Source organism: Plutella xylostella, chromosome 18 (genome assembly GCF_932276165.1).
Source record: "Plutella xylostella chromosome 18, ilPluXylo3.1, whole genome shotgun sequence".
Lineage (NCBI taxonomy): Eukaryota > Metazoa > Arthropoda > Insecta > Lepidoptera > Plutellidae > Plutella > Plutella xylostella.
Genome location: NC_063998.1, coordinates 8,730,003 through 8,743,974, shown reverse-complemented (window position 1 = coordinate 8,743,974; position 13,972 = coordinate 8,730,003). Strand labels below are relative to the sequence as shown.

The following is a 13,972-nucleotide window of genomic DNA, read 5'->3' as shown; positions in this document are numbered from 1 at the left end:
ACTTATTATCATCATTAATATAGTTAAAGAAAGGTTTCTGAAATATGATCAGTAGGTAAAACTATGATTTAACTGTCGACAGATAGTACCTATTATATATATGCAGAATATTACAGAAGAAAACCAAAACTTTTTCTTATACGTAAATTGCAAAACCCGTACTAGAGGCCCTGGTTGAATACTGAATATTCTCAATAATAGCACCCTCGAGTGAGGGGCGTCCCAGCGTGTTTTGAAACTATACAAGGCCAGAACGCAGAGGTTGGGACTGCTCGCGTATATTTTCAAATTAAAATAGTGCCATGATTTACTTGAAATTATACAAGGCCATTACGCACTAATCACGTATATTTTCAAGTAAGTTGGGCCAAAATTATGGCTTGAAAATATACTGCAGCAGTTACCACTGCGTACTAATCGTGTATATTTTCAAGTGCCAAACGGCAATGCGAGCACTTTAAACTATACGTGATTAGTTACCAGGTACCCCTTTTGAATTGTTGCTCTCTCTTTCTTTCATGCGAAATAGTAATAAGTCTATTGCTTTCTAAACATTGCATGATCATTCCGCACTTGGCATTGTTTTCGTAACGTGTTTTTTGTTTACATCGTACAGTTAAAAAGTAAATTGATTTAAATTAAACTGTAGAAGTATGTAAATAGTAAAAATGATCTCAGAAGAGGATGTAGAACATTTCATAAAAGACAATTACGGTGAATTCATAAATTGAGGAAAAATATGTCTGTAATAGTTCTATAGGGTAATACCTACTACACTCACGAGCAATGAATAAGACCAAATAGCAAAAAGTCAATACCAAATGACCCCAATTTTTTAAAACATTTCTTTTAGAATTTGATCAAAATTTACGTTTTTAGTTGGTTAGTTATAATAATATTTTAATGCGCTGTTAAATGTACTTTAATATACATATTGCCTACGGCGTCATTGCGCTAGTCTTTTCCGTTCAGGAGCCATGAGTGTATTGGAATTACTCTTAATTCATATAAATAATAAGATATTACTATTCATACTTGCAAGTATGATTGCTATACTTAAATATCAACTTATCAATCAAATTAGAGCTTGTTCATCTTTATTTATTAACATTATATAGGCACCGAAATAGTTAAGTAAATCAGAATCAGCATGTAGGTATAAATTATATGCGTCAAGTACGCCAATCAAGCAATGTGCGTAATAGCAATGTATATTTTCAAGAACGATTCCGTAAATCCCAACTTGAAAGTATACGCGATTAGTACGCACAAATCGTGTATATTTTCAAGTGAAATAATATTTTTTTTCACTTGAAACTATACAGTGCTAGTACACTATGGGTGCGTTCTGGCCTTGTATAGTTTCAAAACACGCGGCGTCCCATGCCGGGCATAACTGGAATGATCTCACATGTCCACCCATCGGATTATTCCACACTTCACAAAAAGGGTATTGTACTCGTATGGGATAGGATTGAGTACAGTCAACGAGAGAGATGAGAGAAAACAGCTTGATAGGTATAATCAAAAATAGGCCTAAATCTGGATAAAAATCCTCTTGTGTTATAAAAACATCACTCTGTCACATTCTAAAATATACCTAATTATTATAGAACGTAGGTATAGGTACTTCGGCATCATCACAAATTCACAATCATCATCCGTTCGCTTCGCTGAGTAAAAAAACATTTGATTAAAATATAAGGAATTCAACGGCATACTAAACTAGAACATGCAACACTTTCGTTCTTTGGGGCCATGTTTTGATTGGAGATAGTCCAATTCTGGGATAATCAAGAGTTTTACTGTAAGTTTCACACCCGAGTAAATCAGAACTAGAGTATGGTTTTTTCGCAGCTAAGAGGTTAAAGACAAACACTACGCGTTAAACTTACAACACCAATCTATTTCTATCAAGGAATCTAGGGTAAGTAAATAAATATTTTTTCACTGTAGTGGTGTTATGATGCGCCGTATTCAGATCTACATAGTAGGTCTAGGCCTTACGGCACAACTTGTATGCCTATATCTATGCTAAAATCAAAATAACCCCGTGCCTGCACATAAATTGAGAATATTTCAGCGGAGAAGTCCTCGAGTGGAACAAAAATGACCGTGATTTTTGCACAGAATAAGCTTACCGCCCCCCGCCCCCGCCCGCCCCCGCATGCAGGGGGCGGAAACACCGACTGCGGACATTCATTGCATGCCTTGTGTTAGAATTATGCTCTTTTGAACACGACTGTTTGTATGCCACTATTTGTTTTTATTTAGTCCTTGAACTCAGTCGAAATAACTGTCTACCCCCTCTTAACCCCTCAGGCGATCAGTTTCAATAAAACACGAAACATGTGTTCCATCAATTTTGTTAAAGAATTCATGGAAAATATTCGGCAAATCCGCTCATGGATTCACGTTGCTGTCCAATACAAACTTCGTCCCCATTTTTCATCCGTTTAGGGCTTAAAGCACGAAAAATCGTTTTTAGTAGATGCCTACGTCATACAGAGGATAAGTTTCATCAATGAAGGGACATTCTATCATAATCTATTCAAAGTTTGGAGGGCGGTTCACCGATTGTGTTTGGTTTTCTTGATCTTGGCACTTTGTACATAATATCATCTTCCTTATTTTTCAGCTTCTGTAAAGTGTAGCGGCATGCCAGGCAGGGTACCTAGGCTAAGCGGTTTTAACAATGCTCTGATCTTACCCTACTGTTGTTCAGGGCAACGGATTAGTGTAATAGCATAAAATATGATTGTTATCGAATATTTATTACGGTATAGGTAAAATTTAGTTTTTAATTAGGTTTTAATCACCACGTTATAATTTGCGTAATAGTGTTCTGTGTTTCATTGCGGACAGCGAAATCAACTTTTCCGACCATCCAGACATTTCATATCAATTGTCTCTCTCATAAACCACAGCTATCCTCACATATCGCGGGCTTCATGGCAAAGGGGCGTATGCGCATCGACCCTACTTTTCAGGAGAGCAAAAAAACATCATAACTTTTTAAATAAGTAATCTAGCTTGCTATAATTTTGCATATACTGTAGTTAATTATTTTTTGTTTTAATTAAAACTAAATTTTTATAATATCTATGCTTTAAGTACACTTTATGGCGTATACGTCTATCTGCCTTGACGGAAATTATTGTATTGCTATCCTTTTTTTATCATATTATCTATAGGAATAATGGGCGTATAAACAAACTTTTTTATTTGTTATCCAATTATATTATATATATTTTATTTGTTTTACACTTAAATCATTTAATATACTGATAGCAAAATATAACCAAAAATGTAACTGCTTCTATTTTTTTCGAATTTCATACGCCCCTTTGCCATGGCGTAATTTAACGGATGTTCTCAATTTAAGAGAGATGATACGCCTATAAAAAAATAACAATCTATTTAAGTAACTATTTAATACATAGTAAAGCTGTAAAAAACACAGAATAATTTATTAGAAACAATAAGAGTACAAAATAAAACAAAAATTACTGTTAAAACAAAATTTACTCTTAATTAAGTGAACATAAACTCAAAAAACTCCTTAAAGAAATGACAGAGGGCTGAGGCTGGAACTTCGCAGAATGCAGGGGCTTTCCTTGATGAACTCTTTCTTCAAATAGAAGCCCCAAAGAAGGTGGACCTGGTGCAAGTCGGACTCTGTCACGAAAAATGAAATCGATTTCATCATCTTGACTGATTAAGAGGCACATATTCAGATATCTCAGGTCAGTTTAATCACCGTATACTCAGAGGAACTCTGAATATCGACCTAAAGCTTGAAGAACGGCGACTGATGAAGTCCACCCTCTGACCAACTCTGCGCCACACCACTGCAACGACGTGATCAATGCAATACAGAAAGATGGCACTAGGTTCTATGCAATGTAAAACACGGGAAGGAAGTCTAAGCTTTCAGGGGGGACTCTTGGACTTACGGAGACCAAACGGCATGTGCTGGACCATTCCGTCAGAACTAGAGGCTCTCAACAAAATGATACGCAAGGCTATTTTCATCGTGACCTCCAGTGGTTTAACACACTCCGGATTGAAGAAGCTATTAAACAAAACCGGGGATCGAATGTCTTTGCCAGGCGACTTGAAGGGACCCTAACGAAAAAATTGACAACCAGCCATAGCAGAATCGTCGAATCTGAGCCGGAATGCACGATTGTACGCTTCACATGCGCAACAGCCAGAACCCCAGATGTGTAGGTCTATTGTTTTTCAAGAAAGGAGACAAATTTGCTCTTAAAAACCTATAGACTGATCACACTCTTGACCACGTGAATAAGATGTTTATGTACATTTATAACAGTCATCACGAGACTTGATTTGATGAATTTCAGCCGCTGGAGCATGCCGAATTTCGTGGGGGTTATAGCACCGTAGACCACATACACACAGTTCGGCAGATTATACAGAAGAAGGAAGAATATAATCGGCCTCTGTGCCTAGCTTTCGTAGACTACGAAAATTTTTACTCTGTCGAGATCTGGGCTGTTCTGGCATCCTTGCAGATATGTCCAATAGATTGACGATACATCGAGGCGCTGAAGTGCCTAATGACACTGAAACGATTACTGTCCAAGTATAGAACCAGCCACAAGATCTATCCATAGGCAAAGGGGCGTGAGGGAAGAGGACGTAATTTCTCCGATACTGTTCCGTGATGCATTGGAAGATGTATTAAAACTCTGGACTGGAAAGGACTAGGCATCAATATCAACAGTGAAAGCATATTGTCATTTTATTTTGTTAAAAAAATGCACATACGTCTATATGACATGGCGATAATTATTTGAATGCGCCCCACTGATTCTTATACGACGTCTATACGCCTCTCTGACATGGCGAAATTATTGAAATGCGTCCTACTGATGTTTATACGCCGTCTATACGCCTTTTTGATACGACACAAAATTATTGATACATCGTATACGCCTTTATGTTATTTATGAATATCTCAAAATCTAGTTTACTGAAAATTTCAAAAAAATTACAGAACGTGTATTACTAGTATAGGAATCGATTGGCATGAAAAACGCAAAATCGATTTTTTGCGCTTACGCCCCTTTGCCATGAAGCCCGCGATATGGGTATAGCTTTGGGTCTTTGTAGCTCGAGCCTATGATTCGTATTTCCCTCTAACAGGTGCCTTTTTTCTTTGGTACCTTGGGCTTGTGAAGGGACTATAAGAGGCTCTAATGGTGAATCGACCCTACCTTTTTGATGTTCATTCCTCCAATGAAACTTTATTGCGTCCTTTCTATGACACTTTTTATTGCGACCCTACTCTTGGCAAATTTTGGCCCCAAGTACATACTCGTATATAATTGTCTGCATATTATTTTTGAGGAGTTACCGATATTATGGACAGTTGGGGTAGCTAAACTTTATGTTTCTACGCAGGAGATGCAGTAAAATTTATGTTTCGTTTGTTTAGTTGAGGTCAGGAAGGAGAAGAAGTAGATACTTCGATTGTGACTTTTCTTTTTAAAATCTGAGACAACAGATACTTATCAAAAACAAAATGAGTTACACCATTGCGGCAGCGGTTGCAAGGTCAAATCCTATACCTAATTGATTTATAGCATTTTCTATAAAGTGCGAACTTTGACAAACAAATAATCGTAAATCTGTTGTCCCCTTTTTTTGGAGGTGTGTAAGTAGGTACTTATACCTCCCAATAAAGTGGAAAAGTAACAGACCGTGTATCTTCTGATTCCAATACATCATCAATCACACTATTGACATTTAATAATCACATTGGAATCGAAGGGATAAGGTATATTTTAAAGGTATATTATAATTATGCTATAAAAACATAATTCTAACATAACTATGTTATTTATACATTTTCTATGGCATTTATGTTTAAACCATATTCAAATAGCTTTTTTAATGTGTGCAGTAAGGTTTTATATTTTTATACCTCTTTACAAGCGATTATTTTTTTTACTTCCTGCTTTTTTTAAGCGGTGGAATTGATTGAGAAACATTCCTTTGTCTTTAGGACTTAACCCAAACGTGACCTTTGTTAGCTGATGGCAGTAACTAACAGAATTTAAACCTTTTAGACATACACACACATGGGTACTCCAAACGAATAGAGCAAAGTAAACCTATCAAAGCCCCTTTGAGGTATATGTATACGTATCTATGTTCTAGTAAGACGAGATACGGCCTTTGGGGACAGTGAAAATGGATGTGCTCGTTAGGATGTTGTGTTAGGTAACAGTAGTTAGTCAGAGATAACATCGCGGATGGGTCTCGTTTGTGACTCTTGTTGGATCACGGGATCACAGGTACAGTTGGCTCCGTAAATAAACGTACAGTTTTGTAAACTTTGGCGAATAAGTTCATGGAGTTTGGTTATGGATGGCTTCGAACTTCATGCGCGTCTGTGTCGTGCAAACTCCATAATCAGTGCAGCGATTATAAGATTCGAAACCTTCGTTTACGTTGCGTATCGTCAACTGTCACTGTCAAAATGTAAGGCAAATTTATTAGTTCTAAAAGAGACATTTGTTTTTTCCAATGTTAACTGGAATTTCAGCAAACGCTAAACGTATTTAGTAGCCTGTCATACGTCTGTCAGTTAGTACAAAATGTATTTAAAATTTCGAAAATAGTATCGAATCCTGTGATCACACCTCAGATACCGCACCGCACCGCACCTTTGATAATCGATAATTTATTGTCGCTAAATTATGTTTTAAAAAAACAATAGAATAAGGGCGAGGCCCCATTGCTGCGGTGCGTCATATTTTTAAAATGGAAAACAGTGTAGTGCAGTGTCGCACCGCAGCAATATGGGCTGGCTCTTATGCGATTCATGCTATAGGTACTTAGCGTTTGTATGGGATAAATTTAATCTTACACATGATTTATCATATTAAAATATATTTATTTATACTTAAATATTGCATGCTGCCACGTACTACTATAGTAAAAGATCATCGTTACATTATGTAGGTACGAGTATATCCTTCATTAAATTATAAAACAGATTAGTAACTCACCAGCTAGGTAAAGAATATTTAGTGGTGTCGTATTTTATAAATAGCTAAAACACCCAACTACTGTTACTAGAGCCAGCAAAGGAATGTGGGTAAACTAGGTCTTAAGGAGGTTCCTAATACTTCAGTGTCACAGGGAAAGCATTCAGACACTTATCATTCGCACCCAGCAGACCTACAATTTTCAGTGACAAAATTAATAGTACATTGTTATCCAAGAGGTGAATTTTTTCCTGAGATAAACAATGTGTAAATACAAAAAAAAATACAATTTGATACCTGGTTTGCAAGACTTAGATTTCCTTATATTAGGTTGCTTACGGAATACTACGGGAAAACCTTTTAAGACGCTGCAAAGCTCAAAGAGAAAAGCTCATATTAATTTTAAAATCCGAAAATTTCATAATAAAAGCACTAGTAAACAATTTATTTGTTTACGCAACAGAGTCGTTTTCTTCGCGGTCAAGCGTATTGTAGCTGAAACGGAAAGATTACGCAATCTTGAACCTAATGGCCTATAACTGGCAACCCTAGGCTGAAATACATTAACTTGACTATCACATTCACACTCGGACCGCCCAAACCTGACTCAACATTGGCATGTTGAAATAGGGTTATCACGTAACTTTATATATAATATTATAAGTATAATAGAGTAGAAGCGTACTACTGTCTTTTATTATTCCTAATGATAATTTCGAAAGTTTTTAATCCTCGATGGAAAAAGAGGGATTTTATAAGTTTTTCGTTATAATAAATATACAGGATGTTGCAAAAAGTAGGGTTGGTTTTTTTTTAACAATTTATGGTATTGTGACAGTTTTCATCAAAACCTTCATACATAAATTGAAATACCGACAGTCAAATCTACAGACTGTTGCAACTTGCAGAAGTGGTAAGTATAGAGGAACCTAGTAAGACAAAAAGGGCTCAGTTCAATATTAATATTTATTTTTGCAAATTAGTGAAATTGTTATTTAATTTAATTGAAAATTCCGAACTAGCCTGAAACAATAAATAACGAAGCATAGTTCTAAGAATAGAAATATAGGAATAACTTTAATTCCACCACGAATATATTTCCATGAACTAATTAATTAGCGTGGTAACAACAAGTTATATACATATATTATATAATTATTGGTTCTTTTGTAGAACCAATAGTTCAGTTATGAAATTTGCTGACCAGATTCCGAGTTCCTCCTAATAACAATTCGGTAAAAATTTATGATTTCGACTTCGTGCTTGAAAACATCTGACAGTCGGGTTGCCCACTTACCCGACAACTCTCTCAGCACAAGCTTGCTTGTGTTGGGGTCCACCAACCCGCACTTGGCCAGCGTGGTGGACTAGGCCTAAACCCTTCCTTCATTGGAAGGAGACCCGTGCCCCAGCAGTGGGGACGTGATGGGTCGTGATGATGAATGATTTCGATGCTTATGTTCTGAGCATGTCGCTCGCTGGTGTAAGGGTTGACCGGACTCTCGGAAATAGCAACACTACCTTATTAAAAATTATAAACACGATTTTTGTGAGTATGGATGTTTGTTACTTTTTCACGGGACAATAGCTCGAAAAATTTTCATGAAATTTTGTATGCAGGAAGCTGATCCCCTGGATTAACAAATAGGCTACTTTTTATCCCGATACTCGCACGAGCACACTTTTAGGGCCAAGTGAAGCTCGCCGGCAACACCTATGTAGTATTAAATTAATGACCCTTTCCTTTATACCGTAATTTATTTATTTCGCATTGTTCCGCGCCATTCAATCTATTACTTCCTCAAGTCCAAGGGTTTTGTTTACCAACTTTAATTACTTAACTACAAAAGGGAGCGACGGGGACAAAAAATAGCCCACTTCCGCAAAGAAAGAGACAGATGATTGTCGGACAAGTTCTTAGAGGGGGGGTAGAAACAAATGAAAAGGGCGATGGGGCGTAGAGGGGGGTTCATTACTGGTGACTCTTAGTTGCTACAAAGCTGTATTTGTTAAAACGCTACGTTTATACGTTGACTGTTGTGTGAATACTTTTTCACGGCCGATGCATTATCATAATCATTCTTTTCTGACGTGTAGTCCGTACATTTTCATTTCAACTGTAGAGTTTTTTTAAATATTAAAAACGCAGTCGGGGATATTGGAAATATTAAGCGAGATATTATTGTTGCGTGTGCCACAGTAATCATGTCTCTATTGTGTGTGTAAATAAGAGCTGCTGCACCCAGCCATGTCTTGTAGCGATGCAAATTGCAATTCACATTCAAATGTAACGTAAATTTGACAGATTTCAGGCGCCATTGAATAGAACTTAAGTTCACGTTAACACGCCCGTTATAGTTGAATACACATCTACATAAAACATATCACCATCACATAACACTATAAATGCGAAAGTGTTTGTGAGTGTGTGTGTGTTTGCAAAAAGTACTGAACGAATTTTGATAGAAAAATAAAAAACCTGACAACATTATGGATTTTTAAAAATACCGGAATACATTATATACAAACGGAAAACATTTTAGGGCTAACAGAATCTAGCCGGCCACCGCTAGTGAATTTTATATTATTTTGGAATGTTATTATTGGATTAACATTCCAAATTTAGTTTCCGTAATTTATGCTCGCTAAATATTAACTTATCTATGAGATTATAGCACTTGCAATGTTATTTTACGGGCAGGTTTTGGTTATAAACTACCAGTAAGTACCTACTACTGGACCACGCAAACTTTTGATAAACAAAGCAATAGATTACGTTTATGGCAGACCACGGGCGGACAAACAAGATTCTTCTTGATTTAACATCATTATACGTTATATGAATATAATGGAAGTAGGTACGGTGGCCTGCGCCTAAAAGTATACAGGCGGAGTTTTTAAAATAGCGATGTCAAGCTCACATGCTGCTCAAGCACATCCACATAAACACCACTGCTACACATATCACACACAAAACGTCCCCGGATTTATAACAGATGAAGCTGGTCCCTTCATCATCAGGGATCGCTATTTTCAAAACTCCGCCTGTATACTTTTAGGCGCAGGCCACCGTACATAAAAGTTTACTTTATTTCACGTAGTTTTGTTTCAGGGGTTTTACTCCGATGAATGGGGAAGAAAACCAAGGGGAACTTTGGCAGTACAATCGAGTGTATCTGTCGTCATCTGACCATATTGGGTGCGTATTGCGACGTATAAAAACGAAATGTATAATTTCACATTAATAACGTTCACAACATATAATGAACGTTACGTATAACAACAAAATCTATATTTTCATAAGGTATAAGATTCAATTGGTATATCGTACATTTCATATAATATCAAAATAACTAACACTCACGAGGACTAATATCGATTCGTATAACATACATTACGTATATCAATTAAAATATATACTATAATTTTGTATAAAGTTCTTCTCATATCGCATAATCTGTGTTTAATTACCCAACGCCGTCAAACCCCCTAGCACCAAAACCTAAAGATAGGTGCGACGACGAGCAAAGCGAGGAGGAGCGTGTTAGGTGCACATGTTCGTCGAAACCAAAGCGGAGCGCAGCGAAGCGGAGCGGAGCGTCTCCCAACATAGCTTCAATAATAATAATGCTGTGAAAATCCCTAGTACCAAAACCTAAAGATAGGTGCGACGACGAGCATAGCGAGGAGGAGCGTGTTAGGTGCACATGTTCGTCGAAACCAAAGCGGAGCGCAGCGAAGCGGAGCGGAGCGTCTCCCAACATAGCTCCAATAATAATATATTTTTTTGTTCATTATACATAATGTTATTATATACGGTGAACAATATATGTTATAAGCGTTATATATTTTAATCGATATATCAATTGAAATTATACTTTTTGAACGTTATTCTTTACAAAATTATGTATTTAGTAACTATGCCTTTCGTTTGTTATGCACAGTGATCGTTATACTTAATAAATTTATATCATATGGGCGTATACCTTGTGAATGTTATACCATGCGTTTTTATACCTCGTATTACTTACCCGACCATATTTACGTTTTTAGTTGTTAATATTTTGATGCGTTGTTAAATCAATATTGCAGGCGGCATCATCTTATCCGTTTAGGTGTAAGGCTGCTTACATAGAGAATCGGGTTCCTTATATCTACCTGTACCGGTTACCTGATTATGCGAAAGCGCTCACTCACGGAGCATTTCCCGGATTTAAAAAAGAATGTCATGAGCGCTTTCGCATAATCAGGTTACCGGTACATACAGTAGATGCAGGGTGTACCGGTAGATACAGGGAACCCGATTCTCTATGTAAGCACCCCAAGTCAGTGCTATTATCACTAAAAAAAACATTGCTAGGGAGTGTAATAATGTTTCACACATACCTGATATTAGCAGCCTCATTGACGTAGTTCCCCCAGCCCAGCAGCGGCGGTGTGGTCAACGCCAGGGAGTAAGACCAGATGAACATGATCGACAAGATGGCTCCCTTTGAGCTGAGATGTCTCGAGCTGAGCGGTCGAGTCACCATCATGTAGCGTTCGAATGACAGCACGGTCAGGGTAGTGATGGAGGTAATACCTGCGGAGGAAGGTGAGCTGTTATACGGGTAGGTGTGAGTGTTGGGTGGCACGGTTGGGGTTGTTGTGCCTTTTTAACCCAAAAAGAGGGGTGATATAAGATTAACGTGTCTGTGTAGCTGTCTGTGGTAGCGTAAGTACTAAATGGCTGAACTGATTTTCGATCTGTTTTTTTTGGGTAATAAGTAATGTTACCCTGAGTGTTCTAAGCTAATATTTAATCTAAATCAGCTTAGCCGTTGAAAAGTTATGCGATTTTTAGTTAGTGTTAAGTAAATGTGGATTTTTAACGTTGCCTTTGCTTAGATTATGTGTGTCGGTTGTTATTGATGCCAGTATACAACGAATTCTTGATGAATAGTTGTCGCACAAAAATTATAACACCATTGTTGCAGTCCACACTTCATAACACAACCTACCATTTGACTTCAAAGGAGTATGGTTAAGAATTTTCTGCCAGAGGCAAGATTGCTGTGAACTTTTATTAAGAAGTACACAAGTGTAGAGTTTCAGATAGACGAGTTCTCGAGCAGAGACCGCGAAGAGGCAAACGTCAAGTGGGACGATTAAGTACAACCTATATACAGGGTGTTTCAAAAATAGCGTATTGTAAGACGAAAGAATGTCACACAGTGGTGTCATTTTGTAAAAAAATTGATCTATGGAAATTCATCGCTTTCACACAAAATGTGTTGGTTACGTAAATTTTCTATACCTAGAAGATAATGTGAAATCAAAAGTATGTTTTGTGAATTTCAAAATATCCATATCATGTCGGTGACATAAACTAGAGGGTTTTGAGATGATAAATAAAACTTGAAAACAATACCTAGCTGTTCGGAATTAAACGTTTTTGTATGTATACCCTGTAGATTATTCCATAGCTCAGAGAGATCTCTTGAGCTGTTACCTACATGTGGTGCGGTAGATCCGGGACCGTTTGAGATATTGCGTAAGTTACGCGCGGGGGTGTGCGGTGCCCCTACTCTAGATAGGCCATGTATTGCGTCTGTCTTGCGTTCTCAATTTTGAAACAATCATAATAACATCTCTACAAAATCGTATTTCCAAAAAGTATAAAGACAAATTTGCTATAGTTCAGCTAGGTTGAGGTTTAAGCTCCTAGAAACAAGAACATGATGCCTACAATTTAAAAGATATTTTGAAATAAGGCCAAAAAGGTCGTTTCTAGCAGAAACTACAGTAAATTCCACATGTAGGTACTTACTTGGATTTTATTTAAATAAAGATGATTTATTATTATTATATTATTATTTTAGTGCTAAGTTCTAAAAGAGGCGTTACCTATTAAGGTATTATATAAGTATATCAGACATTTTTTTTTACTTTTTGTAAAAACGCTTTTGAAGAGAAGTTAAGTTTGTTTTCATGTTTAGAACGCAAGACAGATGCAATACATTGCCTCTCAAGAGTAGGCGTACAGATAATATAGAGAAGGTTGTAGGAGGCGCTTTGTGTAATTACTGTTAATCGTGTGTCGTGACATTTTACGAGTAGTTTCGTAAATACCAGCAGTTCCGGTTAATTTATAGAATTTACAATCGGTTTTCGAAACGTTCATAAACAAATAACACGCGAAATAAACAAAAAATACATACAGTGCCACAAACTTATCTGTTCCGGTGAGAGCTCACGTAAATGTCTAATATTTCTTCATTTTATAAGATTTTACGTTTGCCTGTAGTGTAAATTCGCGCTTGCAGTTTTAATAAACCCATCTAATCAATATTAATATATAATTCATTAGTAAATAATTATATATGGATCAGTTTAGTTCGCTGTCACCGGAACAGATAAGTTTGTCGCACTATACAGACGAATTGACAGCCTCCTCCTTTTTTCGAAGTTTGTTAAAAAAAGCACCGTTGTTACAATTCACCTTCGTATAGTATGCATAACGCTTTGAATACCAGGGGGGGGGCAATCTCTAAATCTACCAACGAACGATAAAATTGTCCGCTTAAACTACGCAATCGGCACGCTTAATACAACGAGATAAAGCCGTGGTTAGCGCAGCACTCTAAATCTTAGGAATAACCAAAACTGCAGCGCTAAATAAGACACTAACTCGTTATGTTAAGCGTGCCAGTTACATACGTGGCGATACTCGACCGTTACTTGTCCACCAACCCGCACTAGGCCAGCGTGGTGGACTAGGCCTAAACCCTTCCTTCATTGGAAGGAGACCCGTGCCCCACAGTGGGGACGTGATGTGTCGTGATGACTCGTTCGTTCGTTCGTTCGTTGATTTAGAGAGTGACCCCCCCCCTAGTAACAGATAGATACGGTGTGTATCTGTAACTGTAGCAGGTATGTGAAGGAAACTTTGCATAATGTTTCAACGGTAT

The 13,972-nt window shown here is 37.2% G+C and overlaps 1 protein-coding gene across 1 annotated transcript in view; it reads right to left on the bottom strand.

The window, feature by feature from the left end:
- The window catches only part of LOC105397418, a 46,657-nt gene that overhangs the window by 11,644 nt on the left and 21,041 nt on the right, over nt 1–13,972 (bottom strand). Inside the window, exon 2 of the mRNA XM_048627511.1 lies at nt 11,409–11,604. Coding sequence (XP_048483468.1) covers nt 11,409–11,604 — 196 coding nt within the window. The remainder of the gene's footprint in view (nt 1–11,408; nt 11,605–13,972) is intronic.